Source organism: Osmerus mordax, chromosome 7 (genome assembly GCF_038355195.1).
Source record: "Osmerus mordax isolate fOsmMor3 chromosome 7, fOsmMor3.pri, whole genome shotgun sequence".
Taxonomy (NCBI): Eukaryota; Metazoa; Chordata; class Actinopteri; order Osmeriformes; family Osmeridae; genus Osmerus; species Osmerus mordax.
In genome coordinates this window covers 1275397-1302320 of record NC_090056.1, presented here as the reverse complement: position 1 = coordinate 1302320, position 26924 = coordinate 1275397, and the positions used below count along the sequence as shown (strand labels likewise).

General features: G+C 40.2%; 1 protein-coding gene across 6 annotated transcripts in view; it reads left to right on the top strand.

The window, feature by feature from the left end:
* usp16 (ubiquitin specific peptidase 16) overlaps positions 1-24852 on the top strand; it is a 38535-nt gene extending 13683 nt beyond the window's left edge. For 3 of the 6 annotated variants that reach the window (XM_067239884.1, XM_067239883.1, XM_067239885.1), the window contains 7 exons: positions 5420-5473; positions 5612-5773; positions 11894-12557; positions 12728-12822; positions 23987-24073; positions 24126-24291; positions 24435-24852. In XM_067239884.1, the coding sequence (XP_067095985.1) occupies positions 5420-5473; positions 5612-5773; positions 11894-12557; positions 12728-12822; positions 23987-24073; positions 24126-24291; positions 24435-24556 (1350 nt within the window). In that variant the 3' untranslated portion in view covers positions 24557-24852. Of the gene's footprint in view, positions 1-5419; positions 5474-5611; positions 5774-11893; positions 12558-12727; positions 12823-12943; positions 13068-23986; positions 24074-24125; positions 24292-24434 lie in introns of those variants that run through there. The other 3 variants (XM_067239886.1, XM_067239887.1, XM_067239889.1) reach the window with 3 other exon arrangements.
* The last annotated feature ends 2072 nt before the right edge of the window (positions 24853-26924 follow it).

Sequence of the window (26924 nt, the reverse complement as noted above, 5' to 3'; positions counted from 1 at the left end):
CCGCGGGGTCTTAAGTCTTAAATTCTGAACTTAAAATTTAAGGCCTTAAAAAGTCTTAAAAACTGATAGATTTTGATCCGAGGTCTTAAATTTAATCTAGTCTAAGAAAAAGTTTTACCCTCGTTCATTTCCAGAAACGCTGGCTGCAGCGTTTTTATAAAGTAGCAAAAAAAAAAATAGTCGTAACCTACAGAGCGGAGCTATCGAGTCGTTGCTACAAAACCAGCAGAACGCTGGTTCGGTGTGTTGTAGTTCTTTCTGTGGGATCTTGGTGTTGGTACGTATGCGGCGATACAACTACAAATCCTGTGATAAATGCAAGTTTGTTCGAGTTCAAAAGTCACAGTGTAAAAGTCACAGTTTGTTCAAGTTCGGCTACGTGTGGAAAATGGGAAAGTGTACTTTCAACGAGACATGGCTAGATCACAGCGATTTTCGCTGTTGGTGACAAGCGGTACCCAGCTCCAGGTACGAGGCTCGCTGCACACTTCTAAGCTCATAAGACATAACTTTAATAAGCACAATGCATAACTTTAATAAGCACAACATTCTTTAGTCTTCCGTTGCCGATTAACTCCAACTTCTCATTAAGAGTTTTCCTTGAGAACGGTGCATTACAAATGTGAAACAATGTCCTCCTCAGTAGCGGGAACGTTACTCGCGGCTTGACTTTACTGCCAATGGAAATTAGTCTTTCATGGAATTACTATTAATCGGCCCTCTGTAAATTCATAGCTGGACCACAAATCACAGAGCTGCATAGCATTTTCCTCCCAACAACGGAGGCTGCAAAATTCTGATAGGGTGACAAAAGGGGATTTGTTTTCAACTCTTCACATTCCAACACAAACTGAATAGGCAGGATTTCCGAAACGTTGTCTTTAGATTGTCAAATCTAAAGACAACGACACCAATTGATCAAATAAAATTAGAATAGATTACTTTTAAAATATATTATATATAATATATTTTCAAAATATATTAGGCACCCTCTCAATGATTGTAAGAGATGTCATGCTTGAATGAAGTGTCTAATATACAGTATGAAACAGTGTGTAGTGTTTAGCAAAACAATGATTTTCATAATTGCAAAAGGTACAAAGCATAAAATGTGGTCTTTTGGTGCATTTGTTTAACACTAGAAGCCCTGAGCTGGGGTAATTCAACCCCAGTGAAGAGATTTTTTTTTTTTTAATCGTCGCACTCAATCAAATTTCAGGATCCTGCTTTCTTACATTTACATTTAGTCATTTAGCAGACGCTCTTATCCAGAGCGACTTACAGTAAGTACAGGGACATTCCCCCGAGGCAAGTAGGGTGAAGTGCCTTGCCCAAGGACACAACATCAGTTGGCATGACCGGGAATCGAACTGGCAACCTTCGGATTACTATCCCGATTCCCTCACCGCTCAGCCACCTGACTCCGCTTTCTTGACCTTTCCTAGATGTATATTTTATCACCCAGTATTTTTAAATGTTCAATATCACTCATTTAAGGTTATTTTGCTCATGTTTTGGTTTAATTGCTCACTGTCGTTGAAAATCTGAAGACACTTTGTACTCGAATAGTCAGGATGCCAGATTAATACAAATTATTTGTTCTGTACCGTACATTACTTAACAGAGCGCTCTGTGATCGATCCTCTGGAGGACATGTAACGTAAATGTCGTTCAGCCGAGTGATACGGATCCTAACACATACCATGTCTTATAACACTCACAGCATCTGGCCATTCTAAACATCAGTTAATCAATATAAACATTGAACACACTCCTCTTACACTATGATCTCCTGAACTAGAAATCAGACATGTATCTGTTTTCTGTCTTCTTCCTATCATTAGCTCACTCCTAAGACAATATAATCATAGTTGAAACAACACAGCCTCTGAACCTGCCGTCCCAAAGCTCCTTCCCCCCAGGTGAAAAGAACTCTCATGCTGCAATTCTCTCCAAGTCAGGAAGTCATAAAACTCCAGAAGTTGACCATCCAAAATGGTCAACTGACCTTTGTGGGGTCATCACCCTCAGAAATAGTTAATACAGATAGCCATCTGACCTACTATAAACAATCCCCAAACATTTCCGAACACTTTACAACCTTTTAACCTTCTACAAACTTATCTTGATTATCTCCCCTTCCTATAAACAACATAAGTTGTTGTTCCAGCATGTTTCTTATCTAAGAACCACATTTAAAACACATTAATTGTACATACATCCTAAACTTCTATTACAGTATTCTGACATTTTTCCCCTGACCTTTCAAGGCTGCAATTCTCCTTTCTATCAGCAAGTGTCGCAAGGTTTCCAAAGGTTATTTATCCTAAATAAGATATGTAGAGCAAAATATGTAGTTTATATATATAGTCTATAACTGTGCAAAATGATGACACCAATTAAAGTGAATTATATGAAGTGCATTAGCTTGACATGAGTGTTTGTGTGTTGACTGGTAAGCGCAATTATTATGTCATAACATGGGGAACAATAATTGTAATCGTAAAATTCAAATATGTTTTGTAAAGTGGATAAACATAACCAATGAATGCATTTTGCATATTTACACATGAGCGAAACTAATCATATTATATGACTTTGATAGTTTCAACTATTTTGCAAATGGTAGGCAAAACCACTTATGAATATAGCTGCAAGCAGCAATGAGCTGGCCAAGCAGTCATATGACTGAGAAAACATTTTAGACATCCTTAGAACAGGGTTCCGAGTCCATATACCAAGTTGTGAATCCATCAAAGATTTGCTGAGATACGACCCAACTTCCTGTTTGATGGCTTAACTTCACATTTTGATTGGCTGTAACAGGAAAAAGTTTTTGAAAATCAAAAAACCATGTGATGGGCGTTGTGAGGCTTGGTCTGAAGATAATCTCTGCCAAATTTGGTGAAGATTGGAAAACATTTTATAGGAGAAGTAGAGAACTTGTTTTTTCTGTAATTCAAAATGGCGGCCGGATCAATTCGGCTGTCATCACAAATGATCATGTGTCACACATGGGATGTCCCAAGATATCATGAGACAAAGGAATCATTTAATAAAGGCAAACGAATCAACAGTTATTGGCCAAAACACATTTTTGCATCCTGCGGCCACGCCCAGTGATCACATGACACCAAATTGTTTGGACATCCTCAGATGAGGGTTCCGAGTCATCATACCAAGTTTGGTGTTGATTTCTCAAGGATTGGCTGAGAGATGACCCAACTTCCTGTTTGGTGTCTTTGCTGCCAATTTTGATGGTTCTAGGGGCTGCCATAGACTCCAATGGGAGAGGAAGATGATTAATAATAAGAAGAAGAAAAGGTAGAAACACTTAATTAAGTGGCTTCGCCGCTTCGCGGCTTGGCCACCAATAAGAAAAGGTAGAAACACTTAAGTGGCTTCGCCGCTTCGCGGCTTGGCCACCAAATATAATAAGGTAGGCCTAATAAAAGGAGATGACGGCATGGGCGGGGGGCTGTTATGATTATTGGATTCACAATATTGGATCCGATCGTTCATGAAAGCCTATAATTTAAAAAAATCAGAGACACTGACAGACTACAGGGCTCCTTGACTCCCTGATTCGGCTGACCGGCCACATTTAGTCTCTACTCGGATCATACTCAACTTCCTCCTTAATAATCAAAGTCTCCCTTAACATTACAGCCCACTCAATAAAATGGCTTAGAGTAGCATTTCTGAAATATCGAGAGGTATAAATGAGCATTTACATCTGGATGCAATGAATGCCCATATTTTGTACAAACAGTGCATGAACGTAACAATAAGCTAAATTGTATTTATTCTTGAGCTGTAAATAGGCCTATAAGAATGGAATGTTGGGTTACTGGATTTGAGTGAGCTCGACAACGTTGAAAGGAACTGTTGAGGCCAAAATCATTGATTCATTACGCAATCAATCATTAGAAGGGGAGATGGGCACCTTTTCAAACCTGAAAGATGCATTTATGCAAAAAAAGAGAATAAATCCAGTGCACAATGCAATACCTGAGATTATCCTTACTCTGTTTAGTCCATAGATGTAAACGGAACAAAACGTAGGCTATTCTAAATGATCTGTCAGGTTAGTTCTAGTAGATATGCCGCCTACTTGATTTATCAAATGCAACTTTAGTTTTAGATGCGCTACTGCCCTTGCATTCCCCCCATCCACTCTTGAAACTGGAGTCCCAATGTTACAGTAGCCCACATAAAACCAAAATACACATTCTCAACCGGTATGATATTGTCCACTACCTATTATAGGCTACACTGCTTGTCGTCATTCTGAAAGTTGTTAAATTAGGCTAAGCATCAAAATGTATGCTAACATCAAGTAAGCTTATAGCCTAGGATTTCCAAACAAATTACACATGGCTCTCATTTTTGCAGAATTTGGACCGTGTCCTGACAATAACTTAAGAACATTACATGTTTTACCAGTATAACTGGATCTAATTAGACCATTGAATGTTCATGATGTTCCTGTGTGTTTATACTTTTGACTGGGGACAACAACGCAATCTTGTCAGCCAACTATAACATTTTGATAATGTTGGGCTTCTATAGACCAAATGCAGTCTAACCCGCAATGTCTTTGACATCCATTAGCCAATAACTTACATTTTGCTGAATGACTGAAGGGCTCGACAACAAACGCTCTAATGAAATAATCACTGACTATCTGCCTTCTGCTGAGCTTGATAACAACCCATTCATTTGAACCTGGTGGGTTGGAGCAGGGAAATATCGAACGCATGCTGGGCATGGGGGCCCAAGGACCAGGATTGGGAAAGACTGGTCTAAGATTGCCTACCTGGCAAACCACTTAAAAAAGGCTAATGTGAAAGGTATAAAAGAACATTGACAGTCAACTCAATGGTTTTAGGTTGAGTAGGTTTGTGTTACTTCCCCTCAGCGAATAAGACTATAACCTGCAATCTTTTTAACTCAGCTTTAAATTACCTATAATCAGAATCAGCAAAATATGTAGTCAAAACCCATAGCATAAAGGACACAAATATCCCTGAATCTAAAACTGTGCAAAATTGTTGACGTTCCTAACCTCATACTTATGTGAGCTAGCCTTTTCATCGCTGACATGTGAAGGCAGCACCTGTCAGTGGACAATTTCACCCTGTATCAAAATGCTGCTCTCAAAAGCAGGCCCAAATAGCTCACTAAAATGCCCCATTGACAGCCCCATTCACACAGTTGTTTTTACATTTGTTATTCACACACAAATAAAATGTCATCAAAATAGAAAAATAAATAGAAATTAATAGAATCGAAAATAAATAGAAAAGTATGACATGTTTAATTTTAAGAAGTTATGAATGGTTTTGTTTTGATCTCAGATCACATTGCTGTTACATTTGAAAGAAAACAGGCCCTTTAAAGGTTATTTTTGTTTCAGGTGTCATTTGTCACAGAGATGTTCCTGGATCTTTCTCTTCCAGTCTCAGATGAGGTAAGGCTTTTGTCAGGTTTGCTTAGTTACTTACATAAACTTGACAGCATACTAAGAAACCATGAATTAAAATATGATTAGTGTTTTGCTTGTAATTAAATGAATGTGCATATTTGATGGGGATCATATTTTCAACAGGCTTACAAGATTCACAGGAAAAATCCCCCGAAGAGCAGTGAGGGAAGCCAGGAGGGCAGAGACAGTTCTATGCGGCTGGCCAATGGGATTGACATGTCCACTGACGCTGGCAGCAAGTACCAGAAGAGGAAAGCCAAGAAGCAGGCTAAAAAACAAGCAAAGGTATAGCTGTGTTTTTTGCAGCAGTGAAGTTACAAGCCACCTATTGTGTTTCTAGCGTTTCTTATTATTTGGCGCCAAGCAGCGAAGCCACCTATTGTGTTTCTACCTTTTGTTATTATTGGGAGCCAAGCTGCAAAGCTAGCTATTGTGTTTTGGGGTAAATCTTGGTTATCAGAATGACATTATTTATGTAGCACTGGGTAGATTACAGACAGCTGGAAATGGACACCAGGGGCACTTTTGTCCCCTACAAAATGAAGCAAAATGTTTATCTAAACAAATAAAAACACCATCAGCATTGCAACCAGGGTTCTGAGCGCAGGGAAAAGTCGCCGGGCCCCTATGGGAGGAGGCCCCTAAAACACTTGGAACTAGAGAGGGTACAATTTCTGGGGAAATTGTAGGGTGTGCTTGCTTGCGTCGGTTGCACAGGGGTCCGTTTTTGAATGACATTTTTACAACTGATATTTCTGTATATTTTATATAAAAATGCATACTTATTATTTATAAAGATTACATAGATTTTAAAGCATTTTTTTTTGCTGCTCATTTACAACTGAAAATACGAGTGAAGTGTACAATGAAATAGATGTCTTCTCATTTCCCCTGCAAGAGGCAGCCTCATCGTTGAATCAAAACGAATAAATTTGGCAGACCGGTGTAAAAGTTGACCTAATCTCTATGACTTAAACGTCATTTTAAGTTTTTCCCTTCTCATGATATTTTCAGGCATTTAGCCTACTCATTGCATTCATTCATTAATAAAGAACCCCCTTTGAAGATTATTCTACGACGTTACCCGGTAGTAGAAGATGGAATCGCGATTCAAACAGTACCATCTGCTAACTGAAAATATGCCCCCCCAAAACGTAAATAAGCTTGACATTTATTTAGTGGAAAATCGCTCATTCATAAAAAGCTCACTGGTAGCGATCATTGTCAGTAACAACGCAAAATGCGATATAGCCCTGTGTGGAGAAGCTGCCCCGGTAAATTGTACTACTACGGTACAGTACTAGACTACTGCTGTGTTCGTCTTGGTAGCGATTGCGTTGGTTGAATTGGATTTAACGTTCCGTTGTACGGTTTAAGCTGAAATTAATTATTTTCATGAACAGATTGACAACGTTTAGGCTGTGGCAATGAAGTTCAGGTTAGTAGTTAGATAGACTTTTGATTTAAGTAAGGGGAGTGCCGAACATGTTCTGTCGCCGTTTGACTTCCTAAACAGCTGTGTAGTGTAGATGTTTTTGTACAGTAGTGTGTCTCGCGTAAGCTACAGCGTTGCAGTGAGCTACACTGGTTTGAAACCACAGGTAATGGTAATTTCACCAACAAATCGTTTTCTAATGTCAGAATAAATCCTACAACGAAAATGTATATGTGAGGAATGTTTATTTTAACGATTGAAAACAGATAACGCTACATCATAGACCACTGTAGTATGTGTTGCCCGGGCAACACAGGCTAATGTCATGATGCTAATACTTCAGTGAAATAGTAGACTACTGTTTCGGAAAGTAGATGTACTTCCTTAATAATATCAGCTTATATTGTACATTACACATCACAATTGTGTGTCATATCACAAAGTAAAATGAGTAAATAGTTATCACCCTGGCCTCTTTTCTTGTGGCGTTTCTGCAGCTGCCTTGCAGTAAAGCTATAGTTAGCCTAGCTATCCCCCAAGTTAACAGATGCTAAACGAATGTTCTGGCAAAGGTAGTCACGCGTGTTTTCGTGAAGTTAGTGACGCAGTGACGTTAGTAACGTCAGTAACGTCAGTGACTGTGGCTAGCAAATTAGCCACCGTTAGCTTCACTTCGCCACAAACACTTAACTTAAGCCTAAACCATGCAACGGAACGTAAATTCCAATAGAAGCAACTCAATCGCTACCAAGACGAAACTTTTGACACCTACGTTGTCTATGTAGGCCAAATATTGACTGAGTTTTAGGGGGGCAAAAAGAAATAAATAAAGAAATAATAATAACTAGAGAGGATACAATTTCTGGGGAAATTGTAGGGTGTGCTTGCTTGCGTTGGTTGCACAGGGGTCTGTATATTTTATATAAAAATGCATCGGGCCTACTGATTTTTTATAAAGATTACATAGATTTAAAAGCATCTTTTTTTTGCTGCTCATTTACAACTCAAAATACGAGTGAAGTGTAGAATGAAATATGATGTCTTCTCATTTCCCCTGCAAGAGGCAGCTGACAGGCTGAATCAAAACGAATACATTTGGCAGACCGGTGTAAAAATTGACCTAATCTCTATGACTTAAACGTCCTTTAAAGTTTTTCCCTTCTCGTGATATTTTAAGGCATTTAGCCTACTCATATTGCATTCATTCATGAATAAAGAACCCCCTTTGAAGATTATTCTACGACGTTACCGGCAGTAGAAGATGGAATCGCGATTCAGACAGTCCCATCTGCTAACTGAAAATATGCCCCCCAAAACGTAAATAAGATTGACATTTATTTAGTGGAAAATCGCTCATTCATAAAAAGCTCACTGGTAGCGATCATTGTCAGTAACAACGCAAAATGCGATATAGCCCTGTGTGGAGAAGCTGCCCCGGTAAATTGTACTACTACGGTACAGTAGTAGACTACTGCTGTGTTCGTCTTGGTAGCGATTGCGTTGGTTGAATTGGATTTAACGTTCCGTTGTACGGTTTAGGCTGAAATTAATTATTTTCATGAACAGATTGACAACGTTTAGGCTGTGGCAATGAAGTTCAGGTTAGTAGTTAGATAGACTTTTGATTTAAGTAAGGGGAGTGCCGAACATTTTCTGTTGCCGTTTGACTTCCTAAACAGCTGTGTACTGTAGCTAGATGTTTTTGTAGTGTGTCTCGCGTAAGCTACAGCGTTGCAGTGAGCTACACTGGTTTGAAACCACAGGTAATGGTAATTTCACCAACAAATCGTTTACTAATGTCAGAATAAATCCTACAACGAAAATGTATATGTAAGGAATGTTTATTTTAACGATTGAAAACAGATACATCATAGACCACTGTAGTATGTGTTGCCCGGGCAACACAGGCTAATGTCATGATGCTAATATTTCAGTGAAATAGTAGACTACTGTTTCCGAAAGTAGATGTACTTCCTTAATAATATCAGCTTATATTGTACATTACACATCACAATTGTGTGTCATATCACAAAGTAAAATGAGTAAATAGTTATCACCCTGGCCTCTTTGCTTGTGGCGTTTCTGCAGCTGCCTTGCAGTAAAGCTATAGTTAGCCTAGCTATCCCCCAAGTTAACAGATGCGAAACGAATGTTCTGCCAAAGGTAGTCACGCGTGTTTTCGTGACGTTAGTGACGTTAGTAACGTCAGTGACTGTGGCTAGCAAATTAGCCACTGTTAGCTTCACTTTTCGCCACAAAAACTTCACTGAAGCCCAAACAATGCAACGGAACGTAAATTCCAATAGAAGCAATCCAATGGGTGTGCCCTTGCCGAAGGCAAAGCACACCCAATAATATATATGTGAGAGAACAAAGGTTGTGCCCTTGCCGAAGGCAAAGCACACCCAATAAAAATTTGAGAAATGAACAAACAGACTTAACCAGAATGGAGGGGGGAGTTTCAATCTCTTCATAAGGCTCAACATTCTTAGCTGTGCACCTGATTGCAACTATGGCAGCTGCACGCTGCCTTTTTAATACAATGGGGTTTATAGACACGTCTCAAAAATTTTAACTTAAAAGACTATTTCACACACAGACCTATTATTAAATAGGCCAAGTATCAAAGCTGTTCAACGTCATCCTTTGCGACAGTAACACTGTGTGTCCACTACAGGAAAGCAAATTGAGCGCAGCAAAGCTTTCCCATTCCTTTTCACTAAAGCCTTGCAAAACACTTGCGTGGTCCAATGTGGGATTGACAAGTGAAGCAAATCAAGCAAACAGATTCGGAGACATGGCACAGTGTTGAAGATATTGTCGGTGTTCCTGGTGTATTTTTTGTAGTTTTAAAGTCAGTCTTGTCACATTACATAACTTTATTCTGTGCTAACTAGCAAGTCTGTGTGCTTTTCACACACTCGCTAGCCATAAATACCTAGACTAGTAGTTAATGTAGTGATACATTTTCAGACACTTTGAGGAATATAATAAAGTTTCAACACATGTCAGCATGTATGTCTGATAACCATACCCCGTATGAACCAACAAAGTCCAGCTACTGTAGACTAATGTTCAGCGCTGTTAGCCTTGGTGAAATCATCAGTAAAGTAAAACAGTCCAAAGAAGATACTAGCTTACCTGAGAATATTACTAGAAATTGAAGGATTCAAATTCTATGTGTCTATTCCAATATGTAATGATGGTATTCAATGACACAAATCTGTGTTCTAGAAAGAGTGGTCTGGAGTCGCAGAGGTCCGATAATATCAGCTTTAATGCAGCAGTTGAAAATCAACAAGTACAGAGCTCTGGGGTTGTCTAAGTTTCCCTACCCGCAACAGAGTTTTGGGCTTGTTCACGAAGTCCAACTGGCTATCTGTCCCTCCCCAGCATATATTTATACAGTGCAATTGAAACACAAGTATCAAAAAGGGTTGAGCTTGTTCTCTCGTGCATCAGGGAGTTGTTCTTGCCTACGCGTCCCACCTGCTCGGGTGCCGTCTCCACCCGGTTTCAAGGTTGTTTCTGAAAATGAAGAGATAGAGACACAAAGAACAGCCTGCTTCCCACACCCAGTGTGAGACCCAATGTTTAAGCCTGAGCACACTTCTAAGTTCATAACTTTAATAAGCACAATGCATAACTTTAATAAGCACAATATATTCTTTAAAATGTATCTGAAGTGCTAGCTGCGATGTAGAACATTGCCATGGGTGATCTTTCTTCACTACCTAATCAGAAAGTTGTCCCACTCATGTACAAACTTTTCCAGTTCCCCCAGCGTGGAAGGGTGTCTTCTCCCAACTGCTTTCCATTTAGGATTTTAATCTGGTCTCTGTAGAACCCAACCACCATTTTGTCTTTAACAATTATTTAGTGTTTTTAGAAGTATGTATAAGGTTCACTCAATCAATCATTCATGTCATTCAATGGATGGAGATTTGTGAGAAAAAAAAATACCTAGGTCATGATCAGATTTTCTTATGCCATCTCTCTAGTTGTAGTTGTAGGTTGCGTTGGATAAAAGCGTATGCTAAATAAATAAAATGTCGATTTAAAGACACAACATTGTATGGTTATTTCCAGTAAAAAAAAATCCCCTAAAAATCAGTTGTATACGCTACTTTCCAGCCAATTATAATGTAATTTCATGCAGACATTCCAGGTACCCAGTGTTGGAGGCAGCTAAGAAACCATTCAACATCACTAAACTTCCATGTGTTATACTGTAGGGAAGGTTTTCTTTTTTGTACTTTGCCCAAAAAACTCAAATGTCTTCTCATCACACCACAAGTCTGTCTGAAGAATTTTGGGCTTGTTCATTTGTTTTCTACCAAACTTGAGTCAGATATTTGAGAATGTGTCTCTCAGCAGTACTGAGAGACAATACTCGATAGCTAATAGTTCACAGGTTTGATCACATTCTTGAATTAAAAGCCAAAACGACAATTATTCTACCAACAGGCCTTTTCCACTTAAACTTTACTCCAGCAACCCAATTTTGTTTTGCCAGAAGCATTATGTTAACTATAGGCAATGCTATGTTCGCTAAATTTATGTTGGGAGTGTGTCTTTTATCGGCCGTTCTGTCTGAGCTAGGGAAAAACCCCTCCTATGGGTTTTTTTCCCCCCACTGCAAACCAGAAATGCACCCTTGTGTATACTACATAGCCAGCTCATTTAAATGTTAGAAACTCTAAGAATTGTGCACAAAAAGTTAATATTTTTTTCTTGATGAAGCTGTTGCATACACATGTGATAGAATGATATAAGAATCAGAATCAGCTTTAATCGCCATGTAAGTTCACACAAACAAGGAATTGACTATGGCAGGAAGTTGCATACAATAAACATATACCTATCTTAAATATAAAAATTTGAGATTGTACAATAGTCTAAATAAAAATTCTAAACAACATGATGTGATAGAATATTCAACGCTTTAATTCCAGTATTGCATTCCACAGAATCCGAGGAGGCAGCAGGATTTCGAAGGGAAGCTCAAGCTAAACAGTCTAACGGATCAGGATACAGCAGTGAGTACACAGTCAAACAATGCTGACAATGAGAGTGTGGAAATGGTAGAGAATGGGACCTTAACAGATGAGCCAAAAAGTAAAGACCAACCAGCAAACACAGATCTTCAGGGACAAGATCTAGAGTACAAGCTAGAAGAGGAGGAAGACTCAGTGGTTGACAATGAAACTTCCTCCACATCTGTGGTCAGCAACCATTACACTGCCTTGTCAGAGGACCAAAACACAGAGGAAAGTTTGTTAGATGACCAACTGGCCCAAGTTAAAAAAGGTGGAGAAGATGTTGTTCCATCTAAAAGTTTTAAAGGGGAGGACCAGCTGGCCAAATACCTGGAGAACATGTCTCTCAACAATTCTGAAGATGGTGAGGTGGACATGGAGAGTGCTAAGGCTAAACAGTACACAGTGGTAAACCATGACCCAGATCTGGCCTTCCAAACTCTAGCCTTAAGGATGGCACCAAAAAAGCAAGATTGTTCTGTCCAGTCCTGCCTCTTTCAGTTCACAGAAGTGGAACACTTGACTGAAAACAACAGTTTGCTCTGCATTTCATGCACCAGGACAACCAGACAACTAAGCAGCAAAATCTCAGAAGGTTAGATGAATTTGATCAGTTATTTTTTGTAATCAGTGTTGTCATGGGTGTTGTCTAAGTGTATGTAACATTTTTTATATGGGATGGATTGTGTATGTAATGAAGAAACCGAATTGGGCACTGATCAGTAAATCAATGCATGGGTGTAATCGGTCTTGTGCTTTGTCTAGGATCCAAGAATAAAGTTTACACAGATGCCTTGAAGCAAATACTGATATCCTCTCCACCACCAGTACTTACTCTGCACTTAAAGAGGTTTCAACAGGTAATTATTAATTGTTCTGTCTTCTATGCAATTATATTTAGCTTAAGCAACTGTTCGTCACACAGCAAACTGTAGTCTTAAAGACGTACTCCAATATTTGGGGGAATCTTTACATCTATAGGATGACTACATTTTCAACCCCCCAAACCAGTAACGGTTTGTACGTTCACATAAGTGCCTAAGCACGCACCATAGGGGATTCACCAGGCGCAATCAAAAATGTACTCTTCCACTGTGTGCAGGACGCAGCAAGGAGTAAGCATTCTGGCGGGCTTTAGGAAAGACCGACTTTATATTCATCATTACAGCTAACAGTTAGCGTACTGACAGATTCTGCAACAGCCTTTACATAAAACAACCGAGATTGATTTATCTGTATGTGTGTCAATGTTGAATTCTGACCTAAAGTGCATTGTTCATGTTTTTTGATTGGATTATATAACAATGAGCGAGACAAAACATGATCAACGTCTATGTTAGGGCTATCCCTGACTAAGATTTCGACTGAACACTTCTGAAAATCGACGACCGTATTTTTTGGAAATAAAACTGCGGCTTGTACCACGATTTTATTGTTTTCTTGTGGTTGTACGGCTTATATTTCGAAGCGGCTTATAGCCTGGTTTTAGAACAAAAAAGTGGCTTCGTCCACAGATCTCTACAGACCGTGCAGCTAATTTAATGCTCAACACTGGAACGGGGGCTTATTGAAGGAGGAATTGAAAGAGGAATTATTTTCTGTGTCGTCTCAGTTACACTATCAGGGCTTGGTAATGCAGTGACTTGCTAAAGTAGGCAAATGGCTAGTAGAACAAAACATTTCATTATAATTTCAGTAAATCAAACAGCTGCAAGACCCAGAGAAATGTGATATACAGCTAGCAAACCAACGTTAGCTAGCATCGCTAACGACATTGGCTAATTCAACTATGGTAGGCTATCCTCAGGATTTGCAAGCTAGCTAAACTTATATACTTATGTACTGCTTTATTTGTCTTAAATAATATAATCTAAAATTTATGTAGAACATTTCTTTAATTCAGCAATGGTGACACAAGAGGGAATGAGATCTCATACTTCGACACGGCTGCACGACTAAAAAAAATCAATCGACTAGTCAACTGAGTGGGGACAGCCCTAGTTAGCTCTGAAAACAAGTATATTATTATTTTTTGTGATGAAACCTTGGACAATTTGGTAGTGAATGTTGAAAAGCAGGACATTTTAGTGTTTTACAGATATTTATTGGGACTCGGGACACTCAGTTTGGAACTGGGTGAATCGGGAACAAACCGGGACATCTGGCCACTGTAAACATATCATGTTTTTGTACTTTACTGTATGCCAACACTGCACATTAGCTCCAGTTACAGTTACTTATAAATTAAGTATGGGGGGAAATAGCACTGCATTCAAGACTCCACAAAACACTAACAATATTACTTTATTATTAACTGTCTTGGAACTATTTAGTCTTGGAAACTACTTGGTCTGTAAGTCCAATGCTCACTGTTTTCCATAATCTTATAACAGTTAGTATTGGACAGTGAGCATTGTACTAACAAACCAATGAAAGAAGTAGTTCATAATATGTTAAATGTGCTGGTAAAAGGGTCTTCACTTGAGCAATCTTCAAATTAGGGAAACATTTTATTGAATCACTACTTTTTTGTTATTGCATAAGGTAAAGTTTTGAAGAAGTCACTCATAATAAACAAAATATTTAGGATAACTGAATACTCATTTGTCAGCAAAGAAGGCTTGTTTTCTAGTTGGGTTTTGGGGCGTGATGCGGGTTGAGGTTGATTAGCATCTTTGGTTTCGTTGGTGTTTCTTCACTAAGATTGCTGATGTGGCAGATGGTAATTATCACTAAATACTAAACAAATTATATGTTTTTATTTGCTTTGGTACTATTTTCCACCCATCCATCATCTGCCGCTTTTCCGGGGGTCGGGTCGCGGGGGCAGCAACCTAAGCAGGGATGCCCAGACTTTCCTCTCCCCGGCCACTTCCACCAGCTCTTCCTGGGGGACATAGTCCCTACAGCGTGTCCTGGGTCTTCCCCGGGGCCTCTTCCCAGTGGGACGTGCCCAGAACACCTCACCAGGGAGGCGTCCAGGAGGCATCCTTATCAGATGCCCGAGCCACCTCAACTGGCCCCTCTCGACGCAGAGGAGCAGCGGTTCTACTTTGAGCCCCTCCCGGATGACCGAGCTTCTCACCCTATCTAAAGGAGAGCCCGGACACCCTGCGGAGAACTCATTTCGGACGCTTGTATTCGCAATCTTGTTCTTTCGGTCACTGCCCACAGTTCGTGACCATAGGTGATGGTAGGAACGTAGATCGACTGGTAAATAGAGAGCTTCGCCTTTCGACTCAGCTCCTTCTTCACCACGACGGACCGATGCAGAGCCTGCATCACTGCGGACGCCTCACCGATCCGCCTATCAATTTCGTACTCCATTCTTGCCTCACTCGTGAACAAGACCCCGAGATACTTGAACTCCTCTGCTTGAGTCAAGATCTCCTCCCCGACCCGAAGATTGCACTCCACCCTTTTCCGGTCGATAACCATGGCCTCAGATTTGGAGGTGCTGATTCCCATCCCAGCCGCTTCGCATTCGGTTGCAAACCGCTCCAGTGAGAGCTGAAGGTTGCGGCCCGATGAAGCCATCAGGACCACATCATCCGCAAAAAGCAGCGACCCAATCCTGAGGTCACCAAACCGGAACCCCTCAACGCCCTGGCTGCGCCTAGAAATTCTGTCCATTTAAGTTATGAACAGAATCGGTGACAAAGGGCAGCCCTGGCGGAGTCAAACCCTCACCGGGAACAAGTTCGACTTACTGCCGGCAATGCGGACCAAACTCTGGCACCGGTCGTACAGGGACCGGACAGCCCCGATCAGGGAATCCGGTACCCCGTACTCCCGGAGCCCCCCCCCACATGAGCCCCCGAGGGACACGGTTGAACGCCTTTTCCAAATCCACAAAACATGTGTAGACTGGTTGGGCAAACTCCCCATGCAACGTCGAGCTGGGGTGGGAATACTTGTTTCCCCTCGGTTCGGCGTCTGTACGTTGGGGTTCACCCCGGTGGACGAGGGCATCTCCGGGAGGAGCGCTTTCCACCCCCCCCCCCCAGAGACTCCAAAAAGGGTGGGTACTCTGCGCTGCCGTTTGGTGCGTAAGCACAAACAACAGTGAGGACCCGTCCCCCCACCCGAAGGCGGAGGGAGGCTACCCTCTCGTCCACCGGGGTGAACCCCAACGTACAGACGCCGAACCGAGGGGAAACGAGTATTCCCACCCCAGCTCGACGCTTCTCACCGAGGGAAACTCCAGAGTGGAAGAGAGTCCAGCCCCTCTCAAGGAAACTGGTTCCGGAGCCGATGCTGTGCGTAGAGGCGAGGCCGACTATATCTAGCCGGAACTTCTCTACCTCGCGCACCAGCTCCGGCTCCTTTCCCGCCAGCGAGGTGACGTTCCACGTCCCTAGAGCTAGCTTCTGCAGCCGAGGATCGGACCGCCAAGGCCGCCGCCCGTCTCACACTGCACCCGACCCCCATGACCCCTCCTGCAGATGGTGAGTTTTCTCTTCGGGCTGTGCCCGGCCGGGCCCCATGGGAAAAGGCCCGGCCACCAGGCGCTCGCCATCGAGCCCCACCCCCGGGCCTGGCTCCAGGGGGGGGGGGGGGGCCCCGGTGACCCGCTTCCGGCAGGGGCAACTGGGAACCATTGTTCGTTTTCTTCATGGTAGGTTTTTTGAGCCACGCTTTGTCTGGTCCTTCGCCTGGAACCTGTTTTCCTTGGGTGACCCTACCAGGGGCATAAAGCCCCCGACAACATAGCTTCCAGGATCACTAGGACACGCAAACCCCTCCACCACGGTAAAGTGGTGACTCAGGGAGGGGGGTACTATTTTCACAAGTGGTAATTTTTCTCTTACTCTTTGTACAAAACTCAAAATTGATCACACTTGTAACACTGCTAATCTTTCTTTCAAAACCTGATATCATGCTTTCATTACAGTTATACGTATTTTATTTCCACAAAATCATTGTTTCAAAACACAAGATTATTGTAACATGTAATGAAAACATTTATTGTAATCACCGAAACACAACAGTATGATATTCTTTCAGTGTAATACTTTTAACAATCAGCTAATTACACAGAAAACAATGCAAGATACACATTTCAAATCACACTGTAATGTAATACAGTTATCACAATTAGGGATGCACCGAATCCAGATTTTTGGGGTTCGGCCAAATACCAAATCCTACTCCCATCCTCAGTCCATTAACACAGTAAACACATTAATGAAGTAAAAACGTCCACAGCAGTGTATTTTTCATTCTATTTTATTTTAACTGTAAATAAAATAATAGTCAACATTATGCCAGGAAGACAAGTGGGAAAAACGATTTTGACAATTACCATATGCCTATGTTTACCCTATCTCAAGATCCAATCAATATTCAAAATATTAGCCTTTTAGATTTCTTGAATTTCTTTTGGATGTTTCATACGCAAATGTTTTAAAAGCAGAGATGTTGTGTATTGTTTAGGGTCCTTGCCACAACGAGACAAATCTGCATTGCAAATTGAACATGTAGCTCGATTTGAATAGCCTTCTTTTGACTGAAAGTACTGCCAAACAACACTTTTTCTGCTCACAAGTTCCATTTTCACTTTTTCTCAGCCCACTGCATTGAACGGTCCACCTACGTAAACACCTTCCCGTAATCAACGGCGGCATGAAGTCGACCAGTGTAGCGTGCGTAATGCAAGCGTAGGGTTCGGGTTCGGTGGAAAAAAACTCATCTGAAACCGAACCCCATCAAAGAGCCCAATATTTGGCCGAATCCAAAACCGAATCCTGGATTCGGTGCATCCCTAGCTCAGACAGAACGGCCGATAAAAAAGACACTCCCAACATAAATTTAGCGAACATAGCATTGCCATCGATTTGTGATACTAAACTTGGTATTGGTATCGAAGTACAGATTTTGGTATTGTGACAACACTACTCATGTTCAAGTCTTTTATTGTCAGATGCACAGAACAACACAAGGTCAGACTGGGCACAAACATTCTTAGGACAAGACAACGTAAAGCAACCTGGCATAACATGACATATACTCAGTACTCAGAACATAGATACATCACACCTATGATAAGGTAAAATATAATATAATAAACCTCCTAAATATACAACATAATATACAATACAGTATACTAAACCTCTAATGCTCATAATAACCTATACTAACCTTATAACCTATACTAACCTAAAGACAAGTAGGGTACAATTAGTGCAATATTGCTGATAGTGCAACCAGTAGCTGAAAGTGACAGTGTAAAGTGACTAGTGTGAGTGTCGACAGTGTATCACATTACAGTTACATTTAGTCATTTAGCAGACGCTCTTATCCAGAGCGACTTACAGTAAGTACAGGGACATTCCCCCCAAGGCAAGTAGGGTGAAGTGCCTTGCCCAAGGACACAACATCATTTTGCACAGCCGGGAATCGAACTGGCAACCTTCTGATTACTAGCCCGCTTCCTTAACCGCTCAGCCACCTGACTCCCTATCAATGTCCATTCAAAAGCCTGATGGCCCTTGCAAAGAAAAGTAGTCCAGTCTTCCAAATGGTCAACTGTCCTTTGTGGGGTCATATATGTCTTAAGTCCCCCAGACTTCATGTCTCCAGATGACCCCTGGTCAAACTAATCTCCATTGTATCCAGATAGAAGGCCGTTTAAGATGCTACACCCATCCTCCAGGGTAAACCGTCCCACAGAGCGGTCAGCACCTTGCATTCCTTTTAGTCATTCACCCCCTCTTGGCCTTACTTAATCTAGTATCAGGACTTTCCTTACAATGAGCTTACAGTACCATCAGTATTAAAACACATACATAATACATATGTCCTAAAATGTATATTACACTACGCAATCAATCATTAAAAAGGGGGATTGGATATTGCACCTTTCAGAAAGCTCAAAATAAGAAGAAATCCTGTGCACAATGCAATACCAAAGATTACCATTACTCTGTTTAGTCGGTAGATGTAAAGGGAACAAAATGTAGGCTATTCTAAATGATCTGTCAGGTTAGTTCTAGTAGATATGCCGCCTACTTGCTTTATCAAATGCAACTATAGTTTTTGTTGCGCTTCTGCCCTTGCATAACCCAGTATCCACTCTTGAAACTCGAGTCCCAATGTTACAGTGGCCTAATAGCCCACATAAAACCAAAATATACATTCTCAACAAGTATATTATCCACTGCCTATTATAGGCTACACTGCTTGTCGTCATTCTGAAAGTTGTTAAATTAGGCTAAGCATCAACACGTAGGCTAACATCAAGTAAGCTTATGGCCAAGAATTGAAATTACACAAATTACACATGGCTCTCATTTTTGCAATGCTTGGACCGTATCCAGACAATAAATTACACATTGGCAAAACATTACATGTTTTACCAGTATAACTGGATCTAATTAGACCATTGAATGTTTATGATGATCCTGTGTGTTTATACCTTTGGGGATAAGGGCGGATCTAGAAAAATATTAATGGGGTGGCAAGAGGGTGGCAAGAGATTTTGAGGGGTGGCACCCGTGGCAGAAGTGTGTGAGATAAAAATGAAAAAACTAAAGACTGTGAAACATGTATGCATAGTCAGTGAACACTCTGAAATGAATTTGAGGATTACAGGTCCCTTGACCAAAAATCTATTGAAGTTTGAAGACTTATTTTGAATACAAAAATATATTTTTTTGTCCCCTGACTGGGGACAACAACGCAATCTTGTCAGCCAACTATAAATGTTGATAATGTTGGGCTACTATAGACCAAATGATGTCTAACCCACAATGTCTTTGACATCCTTAACTAATAACTTACATTTTGCTGAATGACTGAAGGGCTCGACAACAAACGCTGTAATGAAATAATCACTGACTAACACGGAAATAAATGACATATTGACTAAGGCACGTAAACCGTGCAAGAAGCGCCATCTAGCGACCATTACGTGTCAGTAACAACGTCCCTGTCTGAAGACTCAATTGACCCCTAACCGCGTCTAACCATGTCTGTACCATGACATGTACAGCGTTGTCGTCTTTGTTCAGTTCCTTTTGGTTCTGAAGCGACACAAATCTGAAGGATTCTGCACTTATTTCGACCACTTCTGATACCATGTCATGGAATAAAGGAGACCACACACGTGAACTGCAGCAGTAGTTCAACCAATCACATACACGACAAAGGTTGTAAGTCTTTTAAGCATTGACTGGAAAAAGAATGGACGGCATGACAGCTCCCCAAAAGTGAAGCGAAAACATCTCTATCGCCCCCTGGTGGCTGGCTGCAGTATAGATCATAAGTCCCGCCCCCTCCATGTTAGCGGATGGGACATGAGCCAAACCAAAAAGTTTATTTTTTTTTCTCACAAAGATGGTTTCTGTCGTCTTGGGTAGTTCTTATCACGCTGATGTCTGTTCAAGTGCTTATTTTTCTGATCAGTCTGTTTTTAATGAGTTAATTAACGATATTAAAAAGGGTTAGTGTGTGCTCACAATGGGGTGGGGTGAGTGTATGGGTGTGACTGGATACTGCTGCTCCACCACCTGATCACTATTGTGCTGACTCAGGCTCCAAATTACATCACCAACGTAAGATGGCAGCACCCGTATCCGTGATATTTTGGCTTCATTTTTGTACAGTGGGAGGAAGAGGAGACGCATAGTCAATTTTTTATTCTTCTATGCTTGTAAAACATGATAAGTTCATCTGCAACATAGTGTTGGCAGTAACTACTGTTGTAAAAGTTGATTGTGGGGGTGGCAAAGAGATCCTAAATCAATGATGTGATAAGTGACTGGGATTATTCCATTATTTTTCCATGTAATAAGACAAATGTAAACGTCTTTTTTGTCTGTGTGGAATACCAGAAAGCTAATGTGCCCACTGGTGTTGTAGTGGCTAAGGTCTCCACATGTAAAAACCTAATGACCTCTCTAGTTTAGGAACTAATCGCGTTGTAGCAAATAATTGATTGCATGCAAGAATACTAACTGAAGTACATCATAATAAATTGTGTTTAATATTGGTATTAACAATTAGTATTTATATTAGTTTTACCAAGAATGTGTTTCTAGTAGTTATATGGAATTGAATTAAAATGATTTCCCATAGGATTAATTTTAGGGACATTCACTTGTGGTCATGCGGTCTTAAAGCAAAGCCACAAGACATTATTTTTAAAGCAAGCAGATTTGGTGAATACTTGAGAGGGGGCCATGGTAGTACAGGGTAGTCTGGGATTATTACAGTGTATACGTTGTCATTGTTATGTGTGAGTTAATACAAAGAAAAATGGCTACTGTGCTTGTGGACTGTCAAAATAAAAAAGAAGGCACTAAAAAAGAAGGCAATATACATAGCATTGAGTTGTACTATAGGCTACACAGTGTTTAGCTGAGCTAAGTGCTTCAATCACTGATCTGCTCAAATCTGTGAAGTTGAAAGGCGGTACTTTGCTCTGATAAATTGTTTGTGAAAATGAAATAGTCCAGTAAAACCAATCTGAAATCTGCATTAAAGACAGTTGCTGGCTACATAATGTATCAGAGCACTGGCAATTGGTTTAAAAGAGTGAGAAATTGCTTGAATGATGTGCATAAGTGACTAGATGATGTGGAGGTTGAACAAGTACTTTGGAGAATGTCAATTGTAACATTTGATCGCAAAAAAAAGAGAGAATGTAAATTGTGATCTGTCAAATGTAGGTACAAAACCTCTGAGGAAAAACTGTAATTACCAGCTGCATCGCAGGCACTGTGCACTAAACAATAATGCACAAGCTAGCTATAGTTCCAGGAATCTGTGTTTGTGTGTCTCACCGACATCTTAATCACCAATTGCATCACTGGCGCTGTGCACTAGTAAAAACAATAATGCACAAATAACGGTTGCTTAGCTGGCATTGATTATTGACATCTTGTTTGTTTTGTGTATAGATTTCCGGATGTCAATTCCGTTGTTAAATGTGCTCAATATTTTCTTGTTTTTTTAACTAGTAAGTTATTTGCTTATAGTTATAGTTTATAGCTGCTGGGTTAAGTTACCTAGCATTATACTCTTAGTAATGCTACTACCATGCTAGTTGGGTGTGCTTTGCCTTCGGCAAGGGCACAACCTTTGTTCTCTCACATATATATTATTGGGTGTGCTCAAGCCTTCGGCGAGAGCACAACCTTTGTTCTCTCACATATATATTTATTTATTTATTATTTATTTTCGCCCCCCTAAAACTCAGTCAATATTTGGACTACATACACAACGGCGGTGTCAAAAGTTTCGTCTTGGTAGCGATTGAGTTGCTTCTATTGGAATTTACGTTCCGTTGCATGGTTTAGGCTTCAGTTAAGTTTTTGTAGCGAAAAGTGAAGCTAACGGTGGCTAATTTGCTAGCCACAGTCACTGACGTTACTAACGTCACTGCGTCACTAACGTCACGAAAACACGCGTGACTACCTGTAGCAGAACATTCGTTTCACATCTGTTAACTTGGGGGATAGCTAGGCTAACTATAGCTTTACTGCAAGGCAGCTGCAGAAACGCCACAAGCAAAGAGGCCAGGGTGATAACTATTTACTCATTTTACTTTGTGATGTGAAACACAATTATGAAATGTAATGTACAATATTAGCTGATATTATTAAGGAAGTAGGCCCACATCTACTTTTGGAAACGGTAGTCTACTATTTCACTGAAGCATTAGCATCATGACATTAGCCTCTGTTGCCCGGGCAACACATACTACAGTGGTCTATGATGCATCTGTTTTCAATCTTTAAAATAAACATTCCTCACAAACACATTTTCGTTGTAGGATTTATTATGACATTACATTACAACTAAACGATTTGTGGGTGAAATTATCATTACCTGTGGTTTCAAACCAGTGTTGCTCACTGCAATGCTGTAGCCTACGCGAGACACTACAAAAACATCTACACAGCTGTAGGAAGTCAAACGGCGACAGAACATGTTCGGCACTCCCCTTACTTAATCAAAAGTCTATCTAACTATTAACCTTAACTTCATTGCCACAGCCTAAACGTTGCCAATCTGTTCATGAAAATAATTAATTTCAGCCTAAACCGTACAACGGAACGTTACATCCAATTCAACCAACGCAATCGCTACCAAGACTAACACAGCAGTAGTCTACTACTGTACCGTAGTAGTACAATTTACCGGGGCAGATTCTCCACACAGGGCTATATCGCATTTTGCGTTGTCACTGACAATGATCGCTACCAGTGAGCTTTTTATGAATGAGCGATTTTCCACTAAATAAATGTCAAGCTTATTTACGTTTTTGGGGGCATATTTTCAGTTAGCAGATGGTACTGTTTGAATCGCGATTCTATCTTCTGCCGGTAACGTCGTAGAATAATCTTCAAAGGGTGTTCTTTATTAATGAATGAATGCAATGAGTAGGCTTCATGCCTGAAAATAACACGAGAAGGGAAAAACTTAAAATGACGTTTGTCATAGAGATTAGGTCCATTTTTACACTGGTCTGCCAAATTTATTCGTTTTGATTTAACGATGAGGCTGCCTTTTTCAGGGGAAATGAGAAGACATCTATTTCATTCTACACTTCACTCGTATTTTCAGTTGTAAATGAGCAGCAAAAAAAAATGCTTTTAAATCTATGTAATCTTTATAAATAATAAGTAGGCCCGATGCATTTTTATATAAAATATACAGACCCCTGTGCAACCGACGCAAGCAAGCACACCCTACAATTTCCCCAGAAATTGTATCCTCTCTAGTTTTACTTGCGAGCCTTCTAATTTGTACATTCTAAAGCCATACTACAGTGTTTGTCACATTGATGATTTTGTCTATCGGAAAATATTCAATTGGAATATTCGAATCACAAATATGCGACGTTACGTTGTTGCGCCCCCCTTTGAACGCTCACATATTTGTGATGCTACTCCTTAAAGGGTTAATGTTTGAAATCTTGGGGTTTGCCTTTTAGATTGTAAGTACATGTATTTGACTTTCTAGGTTCCAACAATGTGATTCATACATAAGATTACTAATCATCTTGTCCCCTTCCAGGTTGGCTACAGTGTATGTAAAGTGAACCGCCATGTCGACTTCCCTCAGATTCTGGATTTAGCACCTTTTTGTTCCGTAAACTGCAAGGTAAAACATGTCATACGATATTGTAGTATTGAGAAATAAAACTGGTAACCAGGGATTTGTGTTCTTTCAGGGTGTGACAGAGGGAGACACACAAGTGCTTTACAGTCTCTATGGCATTGTGGAGCACAGCGGAACAATGAGATCAGGCCATTACACGGCTTATGTTAAAACACAACTTAATTGCTCTTTAGATCCACATAATGGAGTGGCTGACCAAGGTAGGGTTACATGCTACTAATAAGACACTATGGCAGTCCTTGAAAATGGACACATACTGTATACATGTATATATATTTCATGATGCAGAATTCAGACTTCATTGATATGCCTTCTTAGAAATGCTTTGTTCTCCGTCCTTCAGGGGAAGCTGGGACGTGTAGAGGATCATGGTTCCATGTCAGTGACAGCAGTGTGAAGCCTGTGATGGAGAGCAAAGTGCAAAGTTCCCAAGCCTACATCCTTTTCTATGAAAGATTGTTATAGTTCTTCCACAGAACTGTGGGAGATATACAAGCCAGCCAAATACAGACTAAGAGCCAACCTCAGTATGAGCGATGCACTTACTGTATTGTGTCAGACAGGCTCCAGTTGACCACTGTTGGACAATTTGGGGGAGTGATACATGCCCATCAAGCTGCAGTAGGATAATGACCATGTGAGTTGAGAATTTTGTGGTTTTGAGCAGAAAAAAATTATGGACAAAAAACAAGGAACTTTAATAAATATTTGAATATAAGTGTATGTACAATTTACAAGATGTCATTATGAAATTAAAGTTTCCAAAGACAATGTTAGTTTTTATTGACCTTTTTTTATAACATTCACAAATATAATGGCTTTATATTATTACTTGAACACTTGGAATGTATTTATTTTGCTCTTTAAAATAACTGATCAGAAAGAGTAGTTGGTCAATGTTGTAAATAACCAGTGCTTAATTTGTAAAGTCGGAGGTCCCCGAGCGCAGAGGGGGGTGGATCCGGCGACTCAAAACGGGGGTTTGAGGTAAAATTATGCTGCCTACGTAGCTTCTCTGACAAAAAAAAAAAACTAAACAACGCTGTGTGTACATCTGGGCAATGTTTATTTTAATTTCAGAACATGCACTGCATTAGCCTGGTGCTAACCAGACTCTCGTACATTGCATTTGTACACTGCAAATACACTGCAACAATCGTTTTTACAAACGTCAATTATCCATCGGTCTATTAACTGCTTTGTCAACCGTGGTCTCCACATACTTGATTGACGGAAACTATTTTTGCTTGTTTGGGATCCAACTGGCCAGCGTATTTGAAAAAGTTAAGCAAACTTTGTTGTCTTTTTGACATTTCCCCCCTGAAGAAACGAGGCTAACAGCTTATGGCAAGCCGTTTTAACATTTATTTCTACAAACGTACTAGTCACTATTTTGAAGTTACTAGTACTTATTCTCTAGTTACTAGTAACTATTCCAGTAGTTACTAGTATCTATTCCAGTTTTACTAGTAACTTTTCATTAGATACTAGTAACTATTCTTTAGTTACTAGTAACTAATCCAATTCTTACTAGTATCTATTCCCGTTTTACTAGTAACATTTAAAATTTTACTATCAAGTAGTCATTTTTACTCGTCATAAGCAATGACGAGTAAAAACGCAATTGTTACTAGTAAGAATAATAATGTTACTAGTAACAATTGGAATAGTTACTAGTACATTTTACATTTATTCATTTAGCAGACGCTTTTATCCAAAGCGACTTCCAAGAGAGAGCTTTACAAAGTGCATAGGTCACTGATCATAACAACAAGATAGCCAAAAAACATCGCGAGTAGCCAAAACATGAAGCACACATTGTGAACAACCAAAGTAACTGCCAAAGGGAAGAACCATAAGAGCATGTAGTTAAACAAGTTACAATTAAACAACATGAACCGCTATAAGTGCAAGTGTACCTGTGGAAAAAAACAAGCAACAATAATAAAAAACAATATCACAGCGAGTACAAAAAAAAAAAAAAAATGCCATCTGCAAAAGAACAATAACATTTCACATGAAGGCAATTACTGTTTAGTAACAAGGGCATGTACTTTCGTACAGTAACATAATATTGGACTAAAACAGTAGTAAGGCCATGTTCCTTTTCATGTAAAATGTTTCTTATTTTCTACCAAAATACCTGAATGCCCCCATATGGGTTCAATTCCCTTAGAGGGGAAATTAACCCAAGTCGCAGTCACCAGAGGTGAATGCCCGAATCGCTCCTCACTCTCCCTTCACCATGCATTTATCTGTTCAGAAAATTATTAGATCATTTGTATCGCTTTAAGAGGCTCATTCTACCTTTTATATATGGACAAATATCATTTTCATGGTTCACCTCATGCATACAAGTGTTAGTGCCCATGAATAAGTGAGATACTGATACACTGCATAGACAAACACAAAAGATACATAGTATTACCTTCTTTTCAATGGACAGCCAACATGTGAAATGGAACCTGCATTCCTTCTGCCTTTCTCATTGAAATCGGCAGTGTGGGCGAGATCGGTAGTGCATGGCGGCGGTCTGTTTGGAAGTGACGTAGGTGGCATCTATGAATATGTCAGTGTGACATCATGTTTTTTTTTTGTGTATCCTGACACAGCTGAATTATAATGCATTTTTACTTTTTGTTGCCAGTTCGATTCCCGGTCATGACAACTGACGTTGTGTCCTTGGGAAAGGCACTTCACCCTACTTGCCTCGGGGGGAATGTCCCTGTACTTACTGTAAGTCGCTCTGGATAAGAGCGTCTGCTAAATGACTAAATGTAAATGTACTTTTGCACATATGCTTATTGTTTTAACAATATGTAGAAGGTTTCAT